This window comes from Erpetoichthys calabaricus, chromosome 2 (genome assembly GCF_900747795.2).
Source record: "Erpetoichthys calabaricus chromosome 2, fErpCal1.3, whole genome shotgun sequence".
In the NCBI taxonomy this organism is placed as follows: domain Eukaryota; kingdom Metazoa; phylum Chordata; class Cladistia; order Polypteriformes; family Polypteridae; genus Erpetoichthys; species Erpetoichthys calabaricus.
Window position 1 is genome coordinate 135453854 of NC_041395.2, and position 26767 is coordinate 135480620.

A 26767-nucleotide genomic window follows, 5' to 3' on the forward strand; every position below is an offset into this window, starting at 1 on the left:
GTCACAATAGTATTTGAAATATCACCAGATGGAATAATAATATGTAAAACGTTTATTGTGATCCTCTACTTCTCCAACTTATTGCTCACACTCTGACTTATATTACTCAACAAGAACAATCCTCACTTACTCTCCTGATCTCGATGGAAAAGTAACATTTTATGTTATGTATTATAATATTCAATTTTATGTTATGTAAAACTAGAAAAAAACAGATTTTCCTTAGAAGAAGTGGTCCTAATCTTACTCAGAATTTGACAAGAATTTGTTAATGGTGTTCTAAAATAGGCATTTCTTTTGATGTTTCAATATACATGACACTTTATATTTTTTTATTCATACAGCTCCTAAACTGGATAGTGAAGAGAGACTGGGTGTTGTCTGTGACTTAATGATTTTAAACAAGAATGTTTAAAATGTTCTGTTGATTTTATCCTTAACTAAACTATGTTTTACTTATTGTAATGTGATCTAAAGTGTAACCTCAATAAAACTTGATAAAAATGAATAAACTGTTGTATATTTCTTGAACTTCTAAAATTTCCCCTTGGACAAAATAAGTACTATCTATCTATCTATCTATCTATCTATCTATCTATCTATCTATCTATCTATCTATCTATCTATCTATCTATCTATCTATCTATCTGCGCGTCTGTCTAAACAGCAGATTTTGCCTATATTAAAATACAATCATTGGTATCAAAATGGTTTGCAAAGAAAAAAACATTTTCAAAAGTAATCCAATGCCTCCATGGCTTAGAATCATTATTTGTTTGGACTCTCTGACAGGCTTGTTGATCATTAAAACAGAATTTCAGTATGTATTCATGTTGTATATTGCCTTGAATTCCTTAAACTTGTTCTTAATATTGTTCTGTAAAGTTTTTTTCTTTTCTCTGCTAGCTTCACATTTATACAGTTTGTTTTGTTTGATTTAAACATTTCACTATTTTAGGAATCATTTGGGGTAATTTTATTCTTTTTTGGAATTAATAAATCTTCAGGGAAACATAGAACATGTATCAGTAAATAGCTGTGACTGAGTCACTAATGCACTTTGCACTTTTAGTGATGAAATTTAACCACTGGAAATTGGACCACTAATTTCCTGCTCTGTCTATCTGATCTTCTATTTTTATTAAAAAAAAAACCTTGTTTACACATACTTACTTTGGCTCACAGACTGCTATTTGCATATAGTCCTGTCTGCTTTTGTTATCATAGCTCTCTCACTGATAATCAGCAAGAACAACAACACCAAAGACAGAGGAACTAATGGTGAAACAAAATGGTAAGTGACTTTAGCTGTCTTTCCTAAATGCATGGAATATGACTTTGCCTTTGTTTATGGATTTCAGCAAATTGAATTGATGGATATATGTATAAACTATGGCAAAGCAATTATTTACTGCAATGAGATACTACTACAAAATGTGATAATACACGTTATAAGAGACTTCTTAATGGGAGCTTGTGGTAATAAAATTCAATTTAAACTGTGAGATTTCAACAGCAAAAAGGCTAAATGAAATTCACATTTTTGTCAAAATAAACAATAATATACCAAAGTTTACAATAATTCATAACAAGTTATATGGCATATTTCTTTTGCTGTATAATTCAAATAGTAAAGTAAAACTACACTTTTGACAATTCAGAGTCACCAGCTAAACAGTTTGTGGAGCAGCACAAACCTCAGCACATTATGCTTTCCAAAGTGCATACAGTAAATTATTATAAATTGCTGTACAGGATGAATTCTGTGGTTGTTTTTTTTGTATAGAAGTAAACATATTAAATGTGTTAAACCAAAAGACTGATTCATTTTGTGTAAAGTATGTTTTGCATTAATATGAACCTCAGAGTATTGAATAAAAAAATCAAAAGAAAACAAGAGTAACTGAAGAAAGACAAAATACTAATGGCAGAAAAGCAAAAAAAAAAAAAGAATTTTGGAAAAAATAAACCCCAAGGGGCTCACAGTTGAGTGCTAAACATCTTCTTTTGGTATTTAAGAAATATAGAATAAACTGCCTTTCTTAACTGAAGTAATATGAAGTGATAGAACATGTCTACATCTTGAATTAGATTAGAACAACACAGCTTTTCATACATGGTGTAAGACAATGTTAAATTGTTTTATTTGAACCCAAGAGGCAAAAAACTCTAAAATGCAGTCTAATAAAAACTAGCTGATGCAATATTTAACTACATTAACTGTGCAAAAATGCAAGAGACAACAATGCATAAGCAGGCATTGTTATTTATTATTAACTTGTTTGGTTGATGCCTTTACCCCAGGTAACATGCAACATTTGAGGTACATTTTTTTTTTTTTTTTATTTTGATATACTTTGTTATTCCCCGAGAGGAAAGTGTCTTTTTGCATTGGTTACATTCCTTCTGTTTTTCCAACTGAAGCATAGGCAGGTGACGTTACTGGCTTATGGTCACACAACGTCAGTGGTGGGATTTGAACCCTCAGATTCAGGGTTCAAAGTCTAAAGGGTTAATCAATACACCACACCACCTGCTGTTGCATAATTAGCTCTACTAGGAGTAGGCTGTAATAAAACAATATGTCTTGAAGCTATTCAAAACTCTTATGCTCAGTTTTGGATTTGGTATATATACTGTACTTGCACTTTGCTTTCCTTATTCATTAATTTTTCATTATGACATTGACATCATCATGTTCACGTTGGCAACATCTTGCTGGCTGTGTTAATGCGCAGACGATAATTTTTTGTGTTTGTGTTTTAGTTGATTGTGCACAGTTGTAGTATTAGTTTATAAGTGGCTTCATTCTTTGACAGTGAATACTTGTTTTTGTTCCTGTGGTAATTTGGTCCCTGCTTTTTCTGTCAGTATTTAGACACATGCCTGTTTTCTAGCCACAGTTCTTGCTTTTATGTTTTGAACTAGGAAATTTATATTTTTTGCTTCTTTTAGTATTCTGACCTTCAGTTATTCTCTGACTTCTTTTCCCAGTTGATTGATTTATTAATTAGCGTCACGGTGGCGTAGTGGTAGTGCTGCTGCCTCGCAGTCAGGAGACCCCAGGTCCTCCCTGCGTGGAGAGCGCTTTGAGTAGTAAGAAAAGCGCTGTATAAATGTAAAGAATTGTTAATTCACTTGTTTCTGATTTTCGGCAACTGTTTTTTCACCAACTTCCTCCAAGTAAGGTTTGGGGCAAAACTGCAACCCTGTATATTGAAAATACAAAAGAGTAAAGAGCTTTTTGGTAGAAAAAGATGTCTTTGTAGACATGAGTCTGAAAGTAGACTACGTAAGATGGCTACACTTCAGGTTATATACAGGTGAAACAGGAAGAGGCAGGTCCAGGTGGATGGATGCGTCAGAGGTGGTAAAGGTGTCAATCATCCAGTCTTCAGAGGGAGCAAAGAAAGAGGTGTTAGTATATAGCACCACCCCATGTATCAGTGAGGAATTACCACCACTAGAGCCTTTAAGCTGTACACAATGCATAAGTGTGTGATAGAACTATGAGGTTGCGAAACCAAGACAGGGCATCAGCGTTGGTATGGAGAGAGCCCTGATGATGAAGGACTTTAAGCCTGTAAGGCTGAAGGTCCAAGAACCACCTAATGACAAGTGGACTCGACTCCTTATGCAAAGCCATCCACTAGAGGACTACATTGGCTACAACCAAAGTGAACTCACAGCTAAGCAGGTAGAACCTCAGCTGGTTAATAACACATTTGACCATTAAGGCTTCATGTACAACTGCCACATACCTGGTATCCTGGTTCAGGAATTTCCAGTTTAGGTATATGACAGAGTGTTCTAAACCATCAACACTTTGGCTCAATACATACAGGACCCAGACCTGTATCCAAAGTGTCATTCTGGAGAATAAAAGGCACAGAAGAATTAAGATAGAATAGGTGCAGATATCATTAGATTTAGACAGAATAGGTTCAGACGTAAGTGCCTGTTTTAAGTCACAAAAACTTCATTTTGAGTAGTTTGGCAACCTCCTTGACTTCCTTAGGGATGCAAACAGGTATATTGCATGCTCCCATGCAATATTCATGGAATTGGCAGCTCTCAATGGGATAGCCTCTGGTTATAGTGTAGCGTAATCCAACAGCATGAGTATATGCTGAAAGCAAATATCAATGGAAAGGGAATAAGAGGAGCATGGTCCTTCCAAGGAATTTGCTGCAATTGACATTCCGGACAGGATGCACAAAAGCAATGAACCTCTTCAATTATTGCTGGCCAACAGAATCAGAGTTTAATCTGTTCTAGTGTCTAGGGAGGAAGAGAACAGGTATTAGTATATAGTTCTACCCTTTGGATTGGTGAGGAATTACCACCACCAGAGCCTTTATAAGCTGTCTGAAATGCACACGAGTGTGACAGTATTTATATATATAAACCATTGATGGATTTTTAAAAAAAAATTGCTGAATACGGGAACTTCCTACAGATAGGAAGCTAGGAAATGTTGCTCCATTATATAAAAAAGGTATTTGAGTCAATCCAGGTAACTATAGGCCAGTAGGCTCAATATGCATCATGGGTAAATGAAATTAAGTTCTGCAACAAGAATATAAGGACACAGGTGAAAACTTGTTAAGGCTAGATTTTCCAGGCTTTAGACACATGAAATTAATCAACAGTGTGATAGATAGTGGTAATTAGGGGACTTTCAAAACTCTGTGATGCTATTTGGGCTGAATGATCTGTTCTTATAGTAATTGTTCTAATGTTCAAATATAATAATTACATTTTGTTGCATATTGCATATGGATTAAGATTTTTGTAGCTTTCTGTACTGTATATGCTTTTGTCTTTCTTAATGTCTGAAGTTTTTATCATTTAATGTCATGACCTAATTTATTCGTAATTTTTGGTATCAGCAACTGTTGCCTTGTATAGCAGCCCTGAGACAACTGAAGCAGAAGGGATGCTTGGTCCCATTTCTTGATCAAAATAGGTCATGTAATGGCACTTGATGCCTCGGGTGATTAGTGTGAACTAAATAAAGATTTAGTCTTTGTGGTATTTTTTCGGGAAAAAAAATATACAGCGTATTGAAAGCAAATTTTAATCAGTTTTACTTTAATTAGACTTTTCTAATATTGTTGAACAGTCAACACAATTATCTTATTTTAAGTATTTGCCCCTTATTTTACAAAAAACTCTGACACTTAAGACTAAACAAAATTAATAGATCAGACATTATGACCAAAAATAGTTCAACTGAAAATATAAAGATTATCTGTAGTTGTGCATTAAAAATTGCCATGCATATTCTTTCACTACTATTCTATACCCTTATTTATTTGTTAAGAGCAAACATTCAATAGACTAATTAAGCATCAGTCAAATAACATGTTGTGCCTTAAGAGTTTGGTTGAAAAAAAGTAATAACCAAAGCACTCTTTTATTAGTTTTTCAACAGCTGCTCTTAAATCAAGAGATGAAATTACAGTATATTCACAAGGCAGTATCATTTGGATCAACATGTATTGTAATATGGCTCCATTTTTTTTTTTTTTTTTTGCAGGGCAACGCATCAAATGATTGCATGGGTATGGATAACCTTTTGAAAAGATATTATCTTCCAGCGATGTATGGTATTGAATTCATTTTGGGAATTGTTGGCTGTGTAACTGCTATCTGCAGCTACATTTTCTGTTTAAAAGAATGGAAAAGTGGCAATGTCTACCTATTCAACTTGTCTGTATCAGATTTAATGTTCATATGCACTCTGCCTAGTTTGATTACCACCTATGCTCAAGAACAAACACATCAAAATGATTTCTGGTGTTTCAGCAATAGATACATTCTTCACTTAGATCTTTACTCAAGCATCTTATTCCTCACCTGGGTCAGCATTGACAGATATCTACTTCTTAAGTATCCATTGCGACAGCATGTTTTACAGAAGACAAGCTCTGCAGTTGTAATATCTGCCTTGATTTGGATTGTGGTTACATTTCAGATTATGCCAATCTTAACTTTCCTTGTTGACAGTAATAATTCTTCAAACAAAACTACATGCAAGGACTTTGCAAGTTCTGGAAATGCCAACCATAGCCTGATTTACAGCCTTTGCCTCACGTTTACAGGATTCATAGTTCCCCTAACAGTCCTGTGCTTTTTCTATATGAAGATTGTCAAGTTTCTGAAAAGCATGGACCGCAATTTTCAGAACAATGACTCATTTAAGCGGCCTGTGACACTGGTTTTCTCAATTGTCATTGTTTTCATAGTGCTTCAAACGCCATATCATATCATGAGGAATGTCCGCATTGCATCCAGAGTAAACTTAGCAAAGTATTCCCGATGTGATCGGATTATAATTAATAGTCTGTACATTGTAACAAGACCTCTTGCATTTTTTCAAAGTGTTATTAACCCCCTTTTTTACTTTTTGATGGGTGATCGATTAAGAGAATCACTTTTCAGTAAAGTAAGAGCAATGTTTACAAGGATCCAAGAAAAACAGAGTCAGATGTAGGCATATATTGATGGCCATGATCTTCTAAACATATGCTTTGTTGAAGAATTAATTATAAAATTGAGTGTCATCAAAAAGCTGTTAAAAAAAGCTTTATTTTTGCTTTATGACACTGTGCAATAAATAAGAAATCTCTATTTTTATTTTCTTTCTTTCTTCAGAACTATACCCATTTCTTCTATTATAGAAGATGGAAATGTCCTTCATCTCAGTAATGTCTTTTGAGTTAACTTCCAACTCTGATTAGTCAAGTCTGTGAGTATGCCCTTGTTAGCCTCTTATGCAGGACTGGTACATGCTTCATGCCCAGTGTTGCAGGAATATTCTTTAATTTATCCAGAACCTTGAACTAGAAAGAGTGGTTAAAGAATGTGGACTCAGGGATAGGCTGATGCATTTACACTTCATTAGTAAAAGGTGCTTAGAAAAATAAGATAATATAGAAATAATTAAAGTGGAATTATGGCACAGTGTTTAGTCCTACTTTTCAAATTTCAGTTCGGACACTGTCTGCAGAATGTTGAGTACACTCATTCTCACTATGTCTGTAAGGGTTTTCCACTGCATACTCTAGTTTCCCTCTCACATCCAAAATACATGTATGTTGGGCTAATTGGCACTCTAACTTGGAAGTAAGTGTGGACATGTGTGAGAGAGTCCTGTGACAGACTCACACCCCATCCAGAATCTCCATCTTGTGCCCAGGGCTGCCAGGATAGGATCTGGCTTGCCATGACTCTGAAATGGATAAGCAGATTAGAAAACTATTGATAATTAATAGATGGGTGGATGGAAGGATGAAAGGATAGATTTAAACAAGTTTATATCGTGAATGCAAGGTAAAAAAACAAGTGGCCAACAATTGCTTCTGTGCATACCTCGTATGTTCTTCAGATAATTATTTTCAGTTTTCAGTCAGACAGTAACCATTGTTTTATTGTTTATTATATGATCAATATAAGCATTTGTAAAACATAAGAATATGTCTGTGTGTTTATGGTATGCAACGTGATTAAAAAAACTTTACATTGCTAAATGCTGATGATTTCTGGTGTCATGTTCCTTAGTCTTTCATTTCTGCAGCCAGCCTCATTTCATGACCCACAAATATCTAAAATTCCAGGTTGGCATTTATTTCATTTATGACTTCCAACATTATTTCTTTCAATAAAGAGGCATAAACTATTACAATTATAGAAGCCTTACAGGCATTCTTTACTGTATCTTTCAATCATTTAATACAGCCACAAAATTCAATTATTCACTTTATACTCTACTTTTTTCATTTCCTTGAAGAAGAGGTCAGCTACTAAGGGCTGACTTAGTGCCTAAGAAGCAATCCCTTTCTAATTGCATTTTCTTTTTTTGGAAATCTGAACTGATCCTATCAACGAAATGCAAATCACTACACAAATGTGTCAGCAGTAACTGATGCATATCGTGTAAAGTTGCAGGAGTAGCCTCAACATCCTGGAGTGAGCTAAATTAGATGTTATTATTTTAACTTTTTCCTAAAAAATGTCAAATTAATAAAAAAGAAATTAGGGTTTTTGTGTAAATTTGAAAATCTGAATGTCTTTAATGCTTTGGTCCTTTCCAGACTTTTTTTTTTCTTTGGAATATTAACTGTGCTTTTTTCTAAGAAAAACTTCCTATTATCTGAACAATTACAATTTATATATTACATTTGTTATACTTTGTTAAACATTGATGTATCATAATATAAAAAATAATAAGTCTATTATTAATTTATTTGCAAAAAATCAATTATTCTAATGCTGAACTGAATAGAAGAGGTGAACTAAATACAAAATGTCTACTGAGTCCATGCCACAATATGCAGCTTTTAGGATCTGCTGCCATTTAAGATTATTTTGGAGTGTGTCTGGAGTTTATTCCTCATTTGTGTATTGAAATGTGCTTTTCTTTTAATTATTTCAAGTTCTTTCATTTCATTTTTTTCTTGTTCCTTTCATCATAATGATGTTATCTAGTACTAGCATTATGGTGGTTTCTGCAGATGCTTTACTGTTGCTGCACCACCAATATCCGTTCGTAATCTGTGTTTTATTTAAGACAGGTTTGCTATGATTTTTGCAAAACATTTACTTAAAAAACAAAGGAAAGACTTCCTCTCTTGCAAAAAAATTAATGAATATTCCCAATTCTAATATTAACTACACTTTTTATTTCACCCAATTAGTAAAGTTCATGCTCGATACCAGTGCTTGTTCTCAAGTTGTGGTTATCATATTTAAATCTCTTTTTGATTTTTGCCTTGCATCCTAGGATTGCTGGGATAGGCTCCAGCTGCCCCACAACACTGCCCCTGATAAACTGGATAGGGAGATGGAAGATTTAAAGATTTAATAAATTTGCGTAAATAGTATAATTATACAGTCAATTAATCAGTAGATGAAATTATTATTTTGAGTGCAAGTTCAGCATATCACATAATTAACATAAGTACTCAGGAAGTCTAAAATGTATTTAATATTTCTTTTCATCTGGTATTTTGGGTTGATTTAGGTTTTATTGCCAGGGGATGATGAACAATGCTAAAATGAATTAACCACTGAGTCACTCCTTTCACTGAATTGAAACAAATTATTAAAATAATATCTTGAATGGGAGTGCCTTTTTTTATGAGCTGGAATGCCATCAGATTTTGAAAATGATTGGCTGAGAGCATTGGTGCGCCCCATAGGCAACTCTGTCACTTTTTTACTAGTGCCAAGAATCTAAACAAGGTTGATACCATTAAAATCAAGAACTCTAAAGAAGTTGTCACTTCTACTTTGATTATATGTAATGTAAAGGACTCATATTCACATCCTTACTAACACAGTATTTATTCAAGTTATTACTGTGATGTTGTTGTTATTTTTGCCATTTTTTTCTCACTGCTGCTTCACATAGCACACGGATCTTGTTTCTTCCAGTTTCATTGATAATTACCAATGCACAGTACTTTGTTATAAATGAAAGTTTCTTTAGTCCTGTATAATTACTACTATATTTTGAAAAAAAAAAACAAACAAATAACTGAAGTATTCAAAAATGTTGTACAGATAAATGAAGCTTCAAATACAGGCTGCCATCTGAGTCACAGGCATCATAGAAGTGTTGCAATATACAGGGCAGAAATCCACTGAGCTGCAAAATTTCACACATGGTACCTGAGATCATGGAAACAAAAGGGGAACAAAGCATATTTTGGTGGTACACAATCCCCTATGGAAAAGGTGCTTTTGAAAATATTGTGCATTCCTCACTGCATACCAGGTCTTCCAAGGTTCAGATTTATAAATAACAAAACCAAACTCAGTGCTGACTTGACAGTACAAAACATGGAAGCAACGTCTGTTAAATGCAGAAGACTGAAGATAGATAGGTTTTCGGTCCATGTACTTTTTGGTATTTGAAATTTTGTTTCAGAAAATATCATTTAAAAAAGAAAAAGAGGCACTTATTTGATTTTCAACTTAAAAGGGAAAAATGAAAAACGCAACACAATTACTTTTTTCCTTTTGTTTTTTTCGCACATCAGAAAAGAAAAATGCAAGAAACAAGAACAAGAAAACACCCTTTATTTATTTTGTCTGAACCGGAAGTTTTTGTAGGTCAACAACCTGGTCAGGTAATGCACCACTTTCAGCAAACACTGGTCACTGGTGTGTAGACTGGTTTGCAAAGCTTGTATTTCTACCTGAAAGATGAGACTCAGTTTTTCTGCAGTCATGTTCTCCTCCCTTGGTGTCACTCTTACTGTTCTGAAAAGCAACATAATGGTTCATCCTCTGCTGATGCCAGTGTAACTTCAAGGCCGTTGTGTTGTGAGGAGGACTGTTTGCATGTGTCCTCAAAAATCGCACAGAAGAAGAAAAAGTACTTCCGCTTTCAGACAACGAAAATGCGTCGGTTTTGTTGTTTTTGAGCTATTACACTTTCATTATTTGAATCACAAATAAATCCAGAAAAATATGTGGAATTTTAAGTTTATGACTGCTATTTGTTACCATAGTATTAAAAAATACCTTATTTTCCCTCATTTTATTCTTTAATCAAAAATCTAAATCTGAAAATTCCCTTCATTTCAGTTTTTTTCATTTTTCTTTCTAAAACAAAATTTCAAATACCAAAAAGTACACGGACCGTTTTCACTAAGTGGAAATGTCATGGTTTTTTGGACAGTCATTTGAGGATGTCTTCCTTTTCTATAAAACAATTGAGAAAATGTTTTCAACACACACTGTAGACATTTTTTTTTTATTTACAACAATTGCACACTTTTATTTAAATAAGTCATGACAAATATAAAATGATGACAGACTAGAAATAGTTGGAAACACTGAAATTGTTTTAAATATATATTTTTAAAAATTTCTCTAGCTCAGATCTGAAATGAAAAGAAAACATTTAATGAGTAAAATTATAGTTTCCATAAACCATTTTTTTATAATTAAAAATGATTACAGCATTTCAGGATTGTAATAAGAGTGCCCAATTCTACTGGTTGGTCTCTTCATGAGTTATGCATGTAATGGACAATTGCACACATAAAGTGTAGTGTAACAATCTGGCAGCATGTATAGGAGTCCAACATGATATCACACACATGACAGCATGGTGCTTCCCCATCCAAGAGGGATTTCTCCTATTTCAATGTGAGAAACTTCTGAGTGCCCTAGACCCTAGAGGTCACTGGTTCTTGTCTGAGGAGAGATGCTTGCCTGGTGAAACCACTAAGAGAATTTTTGGACTAAGACACATAGACACTGACATCATAAGAAAAGCTGTCAAGCTGTTTTCAGGGATGCTTAAAACCTAGCTGAAATTTTAAAACCATTACGTTTAATAATCTAATTTCTAATAGATATGGTTTTTGAAGGAAAAAAACACAGCATTGATCCCAGAACCATAAACTGAATATGGTGGTAAATGCATGCAAGTAAAAATGATCATTTTTACTTAGTTTATCAAAAAAAATGTTTTTTCCAAGTTGCACCTACATATTGAGAAATGCTAGCTATTGTATATTCAATTCGCTCTCTGAGAGAACCTTACAAGAAAGACCCGATAGTGATTTCAGTATTTCTCTTTTCCTACGGTAACTGATTTACATTCAGTTTCTTGCGGAGACAAAAAAAATCTCAAATACGGATGATGATGTGGAAGATGGAAAGCATTCACACAATGAAACCTGTACACAAAACACACTATACACTTATTTTTGCTGTATGAGATAATGTGTGTGACAGTGGCGCATCCATATATGCTGCTGCCTCATGAATCCTAGGTTGAGATCCTGTACCTTGTTGATGTCTTTGTAGAATGTGCACATTATTATCCCTGTTTCTGCAAGGGTTGCTGGTTCAGTGCTTCATTTTCCCTTTCATATCCTTGAGGACATATTAAGGCAGGTTAATTCCAATTTGAACATTGTTCTTACCCTACAATGGACTGATGTCGTCATTGATTGGGTTGTTTTCTGTATTGCACTCGGTAGTGATAGGATAAGCACCTGGCCCCCTGAGAACCTGAATTTGAACAGGGTAGGTGAAATGTTATGTTGCATGAGTAACCCATTTTCTCTTGTGTAATGAAAGTGTACCCATGCAATACAAATTTCATAATGTGAAAACAGAATTGTTTTGCAGATGTTTCCTGTTAATCTTTTATGAAAGTTAATTATGAACGAAAGTAAATATATTAATGTGGTCTCCAATGATTTCCCTGCTAATAGCAGTGGCATGCAACCAAGCTTTCACAGGTTCTAATTATACAGATTCTTGGTTGTTTTCTAAGTTTGGGCATGATACCCCCAAGGTATGTTATCTCTGGAGCTCTCTCTCAGGATAATTGGTAGTCCAAGCAACTTTTGCCTTTGGCAGAATTGTTAGTTTTAATTCACATGGACCAGCTTTTGGTTTTGTATTTTTTTTAATTTTTGCTCATTTTTTATCCCATTTACTCACCTTAAAAGTATTCCACCCATGTTTGAACTCTATGATACTTTCATGCAACGTACTGTGGCAGTCAAAAATGACAAAGCTGATATGGTAAACAAAAAGTCAGCTTTGTGTATTCTGTACTAAAATGAAGATTTCAAAATGATTAAATAAGCACTTACTGCTAAATACTGCTTGCTTACTTAGTGAATATCACCAGGGTAACCAGTACATCACAAATAGCCCTGCAAATTACAGAAGCCTTCCCTTTGACTAAAATAATGATTATAGGAGAGAAATGATGAAGAAAAGAGAATTAAGAAGGGTACTGTGGTCTAAAAGTCATGAGGCTAGAGTGCAAAAACATAAGAGCTCAATTGTAAAAGTAGCAAAGAGAAAAATAGCAACAGTAAGAGATGGAAGTGCTTTGTGGTAGAGAAGCAGACAAGCCATCTTACTTCGTAGGCAAGGACTGACACTTGTGGGTAGACTCATTTGTTTTGTCCTCTGTTTACTTGCTAATTTTAGGTTCTCAGTTTTTTATTTTTCCATTGTTTAAATAAACAAAACAGTTTTCTATACTTTGGCCTCTTTGGCTTTGTTCTGAGAATAAGTCTCACTATGAGAGCATGAATATTTCTATTTGCATATTGCATGTTTTTTTTCTTTAAGTTCAGCATTACGTTTCTTGTGGATTATGGAGAATACTTATGAACTGTCTCTGAACCCATGGAAATCAAGCATATAAAATAAGATTAGTTTTGTTATAAAGGAAGGGCAACAGATACAAAGCAAAGCCTTACAGAATGGAAAATAATAAAAGCCATAATGCCCAACAGGACCTACCTATGCATCAGGTGTGGCCCTGACTATCATGTGTTGTGGGAGATCCATTTGGCCACAAGCACTAAGTAATTTGCTGCTCACCATTTGCCCACAAACACATTTTCCTATACAGTAGAACCTCTGGTCACAAATGTTTCCAAACATGTACAAATCGGGTTACGATCAAAAAGTTTGCCAAAATTTTGCATCTGTTCACGGCCACATGCTCTGCCGGCCAGTTTCCCTATGTGCGTTCGTATGCACCAATGATTTTCCATTCTCCGTTTCCCATTTTCTTTTGTTTGTGTATACAGGGCCTAACAAAGCCACTGATGTTGCAAAAGGAGATACAATGTTAACCAAGCAGAGGCCTCAAGTGCAGGAAGAGGTGGAAAAACTGTTGCTAGTGTGGTTGAACAAGAAGCAACTTGCAGGGGATAGCATAAGCGAGGCGATCACATGTGAGAAAGCCAGGAAGATTCGTTTGATAAGTTTTGCAAGAGAAGTGGCATTTAATTTTTTTCCCCGTGCTTAAAACTCAAAAAAAGTGTTTACAGAGAGCGATTTGTAAGGGTCTAGTGTGACCTCTTACAATGTTAGTTTTCTCTGTTGTTCAAGGTTTTCTCAGTGTTATTCAATGTTTTTACATTTAGTTTACTATTACACTGTGCATTCTATGATATAATTAACTATTTTTGTCCTTAAAAATATATATATTTACATACAGTTCGTATGGTCTGGAATGGATTAATTGTATTTACATACAATCTTATGGGGAAATTACGTTCGGGTCGCGACCAAATTGGGTCTCATCCAGAGTTTTGGAACGAATTACGGTCATGACCAGAGGTACCACTGAACATCTCTCACCATTTTAGCCCCTTTCTCCAGACCCCTACCTCAGTGGACATATGGCCAGAATGGGCTTATTTTTGAGTGTCCCCTGGCTTTTTGGGGCTCTGAATGTCATGGGTCCTGAATGTCCCTGTGCTCTTCATTTAATGTAATGACAGAACAAAGGAATCTAGCAAATTGAAAAGTGGAGATGTGTGTTTCATGATCAACAACAACTGGTTCAACAGGAGGAACATAGTGGTCTTACAACACTACTGCTCACCCGATCTAAAAGCTCCTGATGATTAAATGCTGAACATTTTATCCTCCTCAAGAGTTTACTTTGGTCATTGTCAAGGCAATGTATATTCTACACCTAGTGGACATAGATATTGCTCAGACGGAACTGTATGAGACACTCAGCCACCACCTGAATAATAATCTGGATGATGACTTCATTGTTACTGGTGGTTTCAACAAGGCTATTCTCAAAAAGGTAATGCTGAACTTTTATAAGTGCACACTAGAGGGGCAGAACACTTCACCATTGCTATACTCCATATAAAGATTACTATAGGCAAAAAAGCTCCCACCATTTGGCAAATCTGACCATGCTGCCATTGTTCTTATCCCTAGATACAAACAAAAGTTGATCAATTAGTGACCATTCTCCAGGAGTGTTGCTGACTGGAAAATGTTCAGGCTCAGGTCAATTTGTTTACGGAAGCTCTGACTTCTTATATTACATTTCTTGTAAATGAAAACATATCAAAGTAATCATCATAATGACTTACCCAAACCATAAACCATGGACGGGCAAAATCATTTGTGATGCACTTAATGCTTGTAGCACTTCATACAATTTAGAGCGTGTGTCTGGAAAACTAGTCAATTGCAAAGTTGCTTCATACACTCTAAGCAGAGCAGTGAAAGCTGCTAAGTAATGATACAGAGAGACAATGAAAGGTCCAAATGGCATTCCAGTACTTGTTTTCAAGATCTGTGCTGTCTATCGTGCATCAAAGTTCATAGTTACAGTACATTTAATATTTTCTTAACCCAGTCTGTTGTTCCAACATACTATAAAAGATCCACTAATGTCCCTGTACCTAAGAAATCACACCCGACTCGTCTAAATGACTATCTACTCATCGCACTAACACATATAGCAATGAAGTGTTTCAAGAGGTTAGTTAAGAATTATGAATGCTATTCTCTGGATCCATTACATTTTGTATATTGCTCCAGTAGATCCACACAGAATGCCATCACCTTGATCCTTCATACTGTACTTACTCACTTGGATAACAAGAGAGGGAACTATGTGCAAATGCTATTTATAGACTATAGTTCTGCATTTAACACCATAAACCCCTTTCATCACCAAGCTCAGGGACCTGCATCTGAGCATTTCATTTCATATTTTGAGTGGGTGGCTGCACTTCATCATCCCTCACTCTCAATACAAGTGCTCCACCGGGCTGTGTTCTGCGTTCTCTGCTGCACTCCCACTATCCATAAGACTGCATGGCTGCACGTGACTCTAACATCATTGTCAGGTTTGCTGATGACACAGCTGTGGTTGGCCTGGTTTCTAACAACAATGCTCACCTAGATGAAGTGGAGAGTCTGTTACACTTGTGTAAGGATAAGAGTCTGTTCCTGAATGTCAGCAAGACAAAGGCACTGATTGCGGACTTTGGGAAAAAATAGCAGTGTCACTACCACCACCTTAGCATTAACAACACTCAGGGGGAGAGGTTTCAGATACCTTAGTTTCCACATCACAGAGGACATTTCCTGGTCCAAGCACTTCAATACATTGGTGAAGAAGGAATGGCAACATTTTTTATCACCTCAGATTAATCAGGGATTTCAGGCTGCCCTGCCAGATACTAAAGAAGTTATATGCATTTACCATTGAAATATTGTGACAACAAGTATCCTCACTTGGCTTGGAGACAGCACACAGCAGGACCACAAGGCTCTGCAATGAGTGGTGTGATCAGCTGAACGCATCATTGGGTGTGCACTCCTTAACATCTACACCAAGTATTGACGGACTCAGGAAAAGAACATTATCCATGACACCAGCCATCCAGACAATGGCTTATTTTCTGTGTTGCAGTCAAGTAAATGGTACCTGTGTGAAAAGTCCAGTTCAGAGAGATTGAGGATGAACTTATTCCCACAGTCCATCTGCGTGTTGCAAAGGGAAAGTGTCTAGAATTACATGATGCCCTATTGTAAACTCTCTAACACTATTATTTAAGTTATTAAGTGATTTATTTGGTTATTATTTATTATTTAATACCTATTTATATTTAAATTAATGTTTTTTGATTATTTTTATAAAGCCATGTATTGGAGTTGAACAACTAAGTATTTCACTATATATTGTACTGCATGCATAATTTGTATGTGACAAATAAAATTTGATTTTATTCAATGTGATTTTGATTTGAATCACATTCACTATTGCCGCACAGTGTTATCTACCCATATTATTCTTTAGCTTTAATTAATAAAAAAAATATTTTCAGGACTGGATGCTCCAATCGTATACAGTAGATCTGTGTCAAAACTCACTCTTAAATTCGCCAGTGGATTTAAACCCTACAACATCTTTTTGTCAACTTTGACCCATTTCTGTTTTTGAAAATAAACAGTAACCAAAATTTGATCTGTTCAGTGAATTTTCATACATTTCTCCATATTAGTTTACCATTCAAAATCAGTTTTACATTTCATAATTTATACAGCTTCTAAATATGTTTACCTTGCCATATCATTCAGGATCAATCTGACCCACCAGATTGGATGGATTTTCCATTGCATTTAGGGTAGTTTATTTGGTCACAATTCATACAAACATCATAACAGTCATCTTTTCAGCTAACAAATATGAAGGCTTTATATAAAGTTCCTAATTTTGCAAAAGTTTCCAAATGTCGCATTTTTGTACAACTGCCACATATTTTGAAAACTGCCATGTCCTTAGGGTCAGTTTTTACCCACCATATACTTTAGTAGATTTTACTCATTGTTTGGTATATTTTATTTGTTGACATCTATTAAAACATCCTAAATGTCATCTGTTTAAAAGTTACGACCATCAGTACTACAGGTGAAGATATTCGATCTTTATAAAATACTGCATTTTAGGGACAGAAAAGTTAATGTTCAGGGCACCTAAAAAGAGGTGTCAGATTCTAGCCAAAAAAGACTTGCAAGACACAGCATGTTGTCATAATATGAAGAAGGTGCAAGGGTTAAAAAAACATTTCTTACAAATTGAAGAAGTAATAACCACAGAGAGAAGGGAGAAATTTAAAAAATAAACTTAAAATAAAATAGCTGTCTGAAGGCATTCATCTTGCTTCTCTGTCTGTTCTCCTATGAAAAACTTTAACCATCTGATCCCTTTACAATCTCTTTGTAACTGGCCTCTTTAACACCTAGTGGAGAGCAGCTTTTCCTTATTTCCTAAATCCTGTCTGCTGGACCACTGGCTGGGATGGTGTAAATGAAAGCATGAAGAGATGGCTTGGAGTCCCAGATGTGATAAACTCTGCAAATATCCAGGAGGATGGAAGGGCATAATGGCCAGGATGGAGGAGGAGTTTTTGCCCAGCTAGGAAGCCATAATGGAAGGATGGCTTATAATGATGATTTATAATTTCCATCCTGGCTGGGATACTGGAAAAAAGAATGGACCAATGAGAGTTGGAAGCCAGGAGCAGTTCATCCTCCAAATTAATAGGTGGCAGTGTTCCTTGCCAGTAGTCTCAGTTTGGACACCCACAGGGCTGCATGGGAATTGGAGTCCAGAACCGCAGTCCTGTAGGGGTCCTAGGGTGATGGTAGAGGGTGCTGCCAGGGTAGGACCTCCATGGTTTCAGTATCACCAGTAAGTGCTTCCAACAATCCATGACATGCCACCGGAAGTACTCCAGGTCCAACTTTAAAGAAGCCTGCCGCCATACCTCATGGAGTCAGAGTTGGGAGGCAGTTTGTGATACTCACTGGAGGAGAGAAGGAGGGAGAAAAGCGAGAGAGCGAAAAATAGGGTATTTAATCTGTGTATTGGCTATAATGATTGTTATATTTGAGTTGTGTGGATTAAAAATCCATTATTTGAACACTGAGTGGTGTTGGGTCTTATGTGTCTGGAGTTTGGGGGCTCAGTGGTGCCCCCTACTGGTGACAACCTCAATTGTTACAGAGAGGAAGTTATACTGACACAAGTGCGCTGACACATTGCTGACAATGGCCATTGCACTTTGTGGTAAGCATAAAAGTCCAGCTTCCATCAGTCAGTAGAAAACTGTGCAGTTGGAAAAGAAGTCTTTTAATATATAGTGGTCTGGTGGGAACAGTAAAATGCAAACACTAGTTATGGTCATTGTTTTTCTTCCAGGTCGGTGAATTTTGAACTATTGTTGAAACAGATGAACACTTGACTTTTCTGGATCCTTCTGTAATCTTTTCCTCAAAGTTGTAAACCCTGAGACAAGACTTTTTTTACTCTGTGATTCCACATACTTCTGAGGGGCACTAAAGTTTAAGCACCACTTGCTACTAGGGGTGCAAAACAGTAGAACCTTGAAAAATACTTTATTTAAAATACTGTAAATACTGTAGAGCACAAAATCAGAAAACAACATCAGAAAATTCAGCGTACTGGGCTTTTGTTGCAGAAAACCAACCTTTGTTTCAGCAATAACTTTGCAAAGCTAGTTATAACTATAAAATATTTCAGGACAATCAAAAACCCTTTGTAGAATTACTGCAATGATGAAATAGCTGATGGCATGGGCAAATTCTATACAGCACTATATAATCATTTCTTAATGCTCTAGGTGAAATAAGCAGTCGAGGATTAAAAAAATTGTTGTTGTTATATCAATAATGGCACAGTATACTTTTTCAACTTAATTGGTGGTTCTGAACAGAAAATAATTAGAATGTTTCTGTGCATCAGTTGTTCTTCTTATCACTTTGACATCAGACATGTCATCATTAATTAATTCCCAGCCATGAGAGCTTTACCTAACAAACATCCCCATGTTTACATTGGCTGCTTTACCTTAAATTTCCTCTTTTATTAGAAGCAAGAAAAATAGCACTGTTTATCTCATAAGGTGCACAGGGATGTATATGGTTCGCTGCCTGGTTACGGTTCATAAGACTCTTGACTTTCTGCTGACATTTATTTTTATCTCTCAGGGCTGGGTTATGCAAACATGGAAACCTATCTGAGAGAAAATTGTAAACTGACACAGCTAGTAGCAGCTGATACAAGTGTATCATCTCTAGAAAGTAGTACTACTGTAGCTTTTTTCAATGTAGTCATCCTTTATATTTGTATTTCAACCACTTTAAGAATTTTCTTCAAAACTGATAAAGCATGATGGTAATCATTACTACCTCCAATGACGCTTTCTAAAGTACACCATCATTTATCCATCTTTATCCTTCTGAGAGTTATATTGGTAACTATAGCTCATCAAAGAAAAGCAGACTTCATTTTCCAGACACGCATGTTCTCAGGCTATCCGAGAGATAGTATACTTTCAGCATGTATCAGGTCTACCCTTTAAACTTCTCCTACACTTGGAAGGCTCCAATGGGCCATTCTTACTAGATGCTAAGACCACATGAAGTATCTGTGCTTGGCCTTTCTCTCTCAGGGAGAGTGAGCCCTGGAGCTTTTGTGAAAGAGTTTTGGATACTTACTGTAAACCCATAATCTTATTCTCAAGATGTCTACCAAACCCCATGGGTTATGAGATTGAACTTAAAACCAAACTCTGTTTGCATGGGTGGAAAAAGTACTAAAAATCTACTCAAGTAGAAATATTACTACATAGACAAAAATGTACTTGGGTAAAAGTATCTTAGATGGAAATTACTCTAAAAAAAGTAAAAAAGGAGGCTGAAAAGATTACTCAAGTCAAATTACAATATAGTTACTAAAAAAACTCAGAAAACTCAGGTAACTCAGAAAAATAAAATAAAATGGAGAACAACAGCAATAGTACACCTACAAGTTGGTAAAGCAATGTGACTTTAGCAAAGCACAGAATGCCTTGTATGACCAGTAGTTATGTGGAAGAGTTGTGGAGAGCATGCTATGGTGTTTCCTTCCAGCAAGGGCCTGAAGTAATTAATTCTAGAGAGAAATAAAAATGAAACAAAGGAAAGTCAGATTGCCAAGATGTTTTAGAGAAAGAGTTGACAAGATGGAGGGAGAGAGAAGCTGAGAGAGAGAGAGAGAGAGAGAAAGAGAGGAAACCAGAAAGATAAGGTGATGATGAAAGAGTAACTTCATATAGAGCAAAATTGTAAGAAAAGTCTGTGGAAGAAGAAAGTAAGATTTGTATATAATTACAAAGGTTTTAGTAGGATCTTTCAGGTAATTGCCTGAAAAGAGAAAAGTTGATGCTAAATTAAGCACACCACATGTCTGGTATTACTATGAAGCTTCCTTCTATTGCCCTCCTTTAATCCTGTACATTTAATTTCATTGCTTAGCAGGAACATTTATGTGGTAGTCATGTGATATGAGGATAGTGAAATCCAGGAGGGGCGGCATGGTGGCACAGTGGTAGCACTGCTGCCTCGCAGTAAGGAAACCTGGGTTTGCTTCCCGAAACCCATCCTAATTGTAGTTTGCATATTCTCCCCGTGTCTGCGTGGGCTTCCTCTGGGTGTTCTGGTTTCCTCCCACAGTCCAAGACATGCAGGTTAGGTGTATTGGCAATCCTAAATTGTTCCTAGTGTGTGCTTGGTGTGTGTGTGTGTGTGCCCTGCGGTGGGCTGGCGCCCTGCACTAGGATTGTGCAGTGCGTTGTGCTCTGTTTTGCCTGGGATTGGCTCCAGCAGACCCCCCGTGACCCTGTAGTTAGGATATAGCGGGTTGGATAATGGATGGATGGATGGATGGAAATCTAGGAGGAGCTCTCTGCTCTGCCACTGAATCTTTCAGCCTTTGTGAAAGAACTTCTTGTCTGCACTTCCTCTTTCTGCTGCTTAAACTGTGTGAACTGGAGGTGGGGCAAAGATATTAAAGGCAAAAGAGGAGAAGAGAATAAAAAGACAGATAAGCTAGAAGAGCTGTCATGGATGCCAGTGAATTGAGGAGAATAAGCTATTAGAGTGCTCAAAAGTTAAAATACTAATGGAATGTTTCCAATGTATAATCAGATCATAAAGAAAAGCAAACAATACGCAAAACTTAGAACGGCAGGGAATTAAAGTTAAGAAACAGATGATGCAAGAAAAGTGCATGAGACTGGGTATGAGACATTAAATATCCACACTATTTTCTTCAAGTCTGATTTGAAATATGTAGTTTGTTTAATCTTGTCTTTTATAATTTATTACAATTTAAGCTTACTAGCTTATAGTTATTGTGGTTAACCCCCTTATTATGTAAAATAATACATTTTATTCATACCCACGTCTCCTAGTCTAATCCTTCCAAAATATGCAAACACACACCTCAAACTAGGAAATAGGGGGAGACAAATCTCTCAAGACATTAGAGAGATAAAAAAAAAACAAATAGTTTTACTTATAATGCTGATTTGAAATTTTAGAAGAATCAGATAGTAAGGTACTGAATAACACAATTAATACAAGTGGAAGTGTAGGAAGGGTTGAGATCCTTGAAGGAAGCTCAGTTTATTGCTGTTGTGGCAAAAGAAAAGTGGAAAAATGCATCTGGAAAACATGCATGCTTCCTTCAGCATTGGTTTCTACCTAACACCATATTGTAGTCTTCAGTGGCTTTTATGCCTTGGGGTCCAGGAGGGATAGAGCAGGAGGTGTGGGGCAAGCGATGTTACTGGTCTTCTCCCAGGTCCTTCCACCCAATCCTCCTCTGCCTCTTCTTGAACTAAAGTCCTGTAAAGTTCCCATATTTGACAGTAAGAAAAAGCAGCATATCAACATCTGTGGCAAAGTAAGAGTGTCTGGAGCTGGTCACGTTTCCAGGTTTGCAGCTAGATCAGGGTAGATTGTTTAATAAGAAAAATTCCAAATTCCAAATGGCAATAACGTTTTTCCAGGAAATATTATAGACAGACAGCAGGCAGGTGTGTTACCTAATCATTTTATCATTGCGGCCATTACAGTTAATAGAAATGAATCAGACCATGCAGGTGCTCTAAACATTCCACAATCAAAATTATAAAATTGTATAAAGATAAATATTTTGTGTGTCTGATCTTCTTAACAGACCTGCTTTATTTTCTCACTACTGGATGTTTGTACCCGAAAAAGAATTCTTTGGCAGCTTAAATGCCATTCTCAATTTAATTTAATTCAGTTTGATTCAATTTTACTGAGGGCAAATTGGTTTGTCAGTAGGTGACTGTGAACATGAAGCTAATGGTGAAATAAATATATTACACATATAAATTAAACCAACATTTAGAGGTGACTAATGAATGATGCAAATGAAACTGTTTGTCATATGATTTAAGCCTGTGAATGTTTATTAAAATTGATTTTTAGATTAACAGTAGTTGGAAATTATCATCATCATTATCATGAACCTGTGACCTGATAACAACAACTGAAATTGAGAATGTAGTGGATGAGTCCTGTCTGAGTGATTGCACTTGGCTTATCAAAGAATTCTGAGAGACTTAACCATTGAGGCTTAATTGTTTTTCTGCTCCATTTTACAATCTGATTTATTCTATTTTTGATGTCAAATTTCCAAGCCAGGCCAGCAGAACACAAATAAAGACAGACTCAATACAAGATTTATAAAAGAATGACATAATGGAATGAATCACACTAATAACACTCAACTTTCTTAAACAGTAGAGGTGCTGCCGTCTATTTTTGCAGCAAGCTTCTGTATTTTCATTAAAAGTAATTTTTCACTCTACAATTGTCCATAGATTTTAATAACTTTTAACAATCTCCACTGCCTGATCTTTGATGATTGGCTCTTGTGAATGAATGCTGTTTCTTCTAAAATCAATTATTAGTTCCTTAGTTTTTGTAATGTGTAGGTGTAGAAGACATTCATCACACCATTTAGCAAAATCATCTATCATCAGACTATGGCTGGTTTCATACTACTGTATTTCAGTAGACTTATAATCACTGAGTTGTCAGGACATTTTAAGATGAATCTGATTCAAATTTACTGTGAGAACCATTAGTTCAGGGGATGTACAAAAGAGGCGAAAGAGCGCAACCTTGAGGGTACCTTGTTAATGAGGACAGCATCTCAGATAGATAACAATTTACTTTCACTCTTTTAGCCCTATCTGTTAAAAAGACAATCAGCCAATCTACCAAACTGAAGTCCAAGTTATAATCTCTCTGCAAGAAGATGGGGCTGGATGGTGTTAAAAGCTAATGAGAAGTCTACAAAGAGAAGCCTCACAGGGGAGTCTTGGTGCCCTCCAATCGATTATATAACAGATTAAACAAAGTGACAATGGCATCCTCTGTACCTCTATTAGACTGGAAGGTAAATTGAAACAGATGAAATAAACCCTGTGTTTCTCTGTTAGCTTTCTGTTTTTAAACTTTTCTAATGGATTTCAGAACCAGTGATGTCACAGCCACTGGTCTGAAGTTATTAAAGGTTTTTGTTTTTAAGTACTAGAATTATTGCAGCCTGTTTCCATAGTGTTTGGACTTTCTGCTGTTTTAATGACAGTCTAAAAATAAATTAAGAAGATTGTAAGACCCTACCACTAAGATGGTCTGGTCTAGGACTTTTACTTGTTTTTAATTTTCTAAAGAAGTTCTCTTCATCCTTTTGAGCAAAAAATATTTCTACCTTCTCTAGAAGCACTTGGTTTAAGATCTGCACTTGTTCAGTAAAAGAAAACTGCTCAAATCTCAAGTAGCATTCATTAAATCCATTTATCGCAAATAGCCCTCTACATTAAGTAGGCTTTTTCAACAATTTTCTATAAGTTTTTATATATATATATATATATATATATATATAACAAAAACAGAGAATATATGTTTCTATAGCAATTTCAGGCTCAAATCATCAACATATTAATTGATTTCTGATTGTTTGTTACTAGGGTGGGCAGTGGTAGTGTGGTAGTTCATGTCCCGGTCCCTCTCTGCATGGAGTATGCATGTTCTCTCTGTGTCTGTATGGGTTTGCTCCAGTTTCCTCTCAAAGACATGCAGATTAGGTGGATTGGTGATACTAAATTGGCCCTAGTGTTTGGTTGCTGTGTGTGCGCTCACCCTGCGATGGACTGGTGTCCTGTCCGGGGTTTGCTCCTGTCTTGTGCCCTATGATAGCTGGGATTGACCTATTCAGGACTGATTGTTACTGTTTACTACAGGCCCAATCACCCTTTAATGTAATGGAACAATGCTTGCGATTTTGGCACCTTCCTAGTACTCTTAAATTTCTAATAAGGATACAGTATGTTAAGGTTTTACATATATAATCACTAACTTGGCACTGCTGAGTAAATGTTATCAGGGTTCATTTATTTCATTTTTGCATTTGTAATTCAAGTAGTACTTTATACTTCAAATTATTTATTATCTCATTAATATTTCCTGTAACTCCTGGGGTGCTTTCAATTTCTTTACATATCTAAAGTTACGTAAGTTATGAATGAGGGCATTGGATGTTTTCTTTCCCACATTACTCTTCTTAATACACTTAAAACCTGCTTTGACAGTCCTTTAAGTGCTAAAATACTGAAAGTATTTTGCATTTTCATAAATATTCCACTCTTACAAATGTTTATGGATTCTAATAAATTTTAGGCAAAACCTATTTTCATTTCTCCTGCCTTTTTCTGCAAAAGGAACATGTTTTTGTAGTCCTTGGGGCCACAGCTTTACTGCATCCCTTTTAATCTTAATGTGGACCTTTTGAACTTTTGTGATTTAAAAGCCAGATCCTCATTTTTAGGCCTATGCAGGCTTGAAACTTGCCTTTCGAGTTTGATACAAGGGTGCCTGGGGTGAGGCCAATCCAGTGGGCCCAGACTCTGAATCAGGGGCATGTCTGATTATCTGTGTGTTTTTGTCAGGCCTTTTTCCCCTTTTTGTGCTTCATGTTGGCAGAATCCATAAGACAAATACAATAAGATAGATATAAAACAAAGTTAGCATACTCCCACTCTCGTTCATCATTGTCTACAGAGACAAGTTTAATTGTAATGTTTAAACATTTCAGGAACTATGATGTGCTTAAAGCATGTTTAATTTAATTAGTAGCTAAGTAATCTAGTGACCACATGCCATCAGTTCCATGGTCTGGCAGGTCATTATAACATCCTACCCTCGTCAAAGTTTGCCATGTTTTTAGGAATTCTTTTTGGTGGTGGAGAAGACAATCTTTACACTTCCAGGAGACTCTCTCAGTTACTTATGCAGTAATATGAAAAAATAAGAACACCCCCTTTCAACTATGCTCTTTCAGATCAGGGCATAATTTGGACATAGCTAGATGGATGGATTGAGAGGTCATTTGTGTAATTTTCTGTAATAGTATTTTATAAGTTTCAATCTGAAGATAGCTGCTTAATTAATAAGGTTGATTTTAAATAATTTTAATCTTTATACTAGTGGAAGAACTAAAACACACCATACCAATGGAAGCTACTGTATTTTCCACAATGTTTGCTTCATTGAATATTATTGTTGCTGTGGATCAAGACAAAAGAAAGTAAAGTAACCTGCATCAGTAGTGAATATATTTATTGATTTGACAATATTGTGTAAAAAGAATGTGATGCAGGCCTTCACTAATTTTTAAAATCACTATTAACAACATTGCCAGACGTCCTACAGTTCCAAACTAAATGCAGTAATAATATGAAATATGATGTTTAAACAAGGCATTATATTGCAAAACTATAAACACACTTAACTTTAAAACAGAAGTTGTAGAAAATAGGAAGTGGTGGCTATCTACCATCAAGTGACTTTGCTCACAAGTTCTAATTTAACAAAGATAAGAATGTGTCAAGATTTAATTTGCTGTCTTTGTAAAAGTTTTTTCTTTTCTTATTTTTGTCATTTTTCACCCTTCCTTTGCTTTTCATTTTTGACTTGAAGTTACTTTTCTATTTATCCCTGGTCCTTTCCCCAGTTATTGTCAGTTATTGTTCTACGCCACTGCAGAAGTTAGAATCACAGTTGCGTGAAAATTATATTTAAGAATAAGCCTGCCATATAGCTTTAAAAGGTCATAGGGCCATTTTGTCACAGAGAATGGTGAAATTTTTATTAGTATGTACTAATCAGCATGCAACATGCCATTCTCTGGCACCCGATTAGTGAGTATAGCTAACTTACTTGTGTTTTTGTTTCCTTAATCATTTCATTATCCAGAAAATTGCCTTCAGTTTTGCAGATGACTTATGCCTAATTCATGCTTACTCATACATGAAGATAACTTTTTTCTATCCACTTTGTGAGAACTACTATTGTTGCACATCTGTATTCATTACTCACCATATGCATCAATGCTACGAAGACATTTTAAGAAGTATATGAAAAAGAAAATTGATTTATTTAAACATTCATCCAAAGGAGAAAGATGAAATAGCACACAACAGACATGAATTCCTTTAGATTGCACACTTTTTTTTTTTACCAGGAAGGATAAAGCTGTGTTGGCCATGAGATTAAG

General features: G+C 35.7%; 1 protein-coding gene across 1 annotated transcript; it reads left to right on the forward strand.

Annotated features, from left to right (window-relative positions):
- Positions 1 to 1224: 1224 nt before the first annotated feature.
- On the forward strand, positions 1225 to 7553 carry LOC114643469 (succinate receptor 1-like). The gene is made up of 2 exons (XM_028792049.2): positions 1225 to 1294; positions 5543 to 7553. Exons 1-2 carry the CDS (start codon positions 1292 to 1294, stop codon positions 6497 to 6499), a joined length of 960 nt encoding a protein of 319 aa, XP_028647882.1. The 5' UTR covers positions 1225 to 1291; the 3' UTR covers positions 6500 to 7553.
- Positions 7554 to 26767: the final 19214 nt, after the last annotated feature.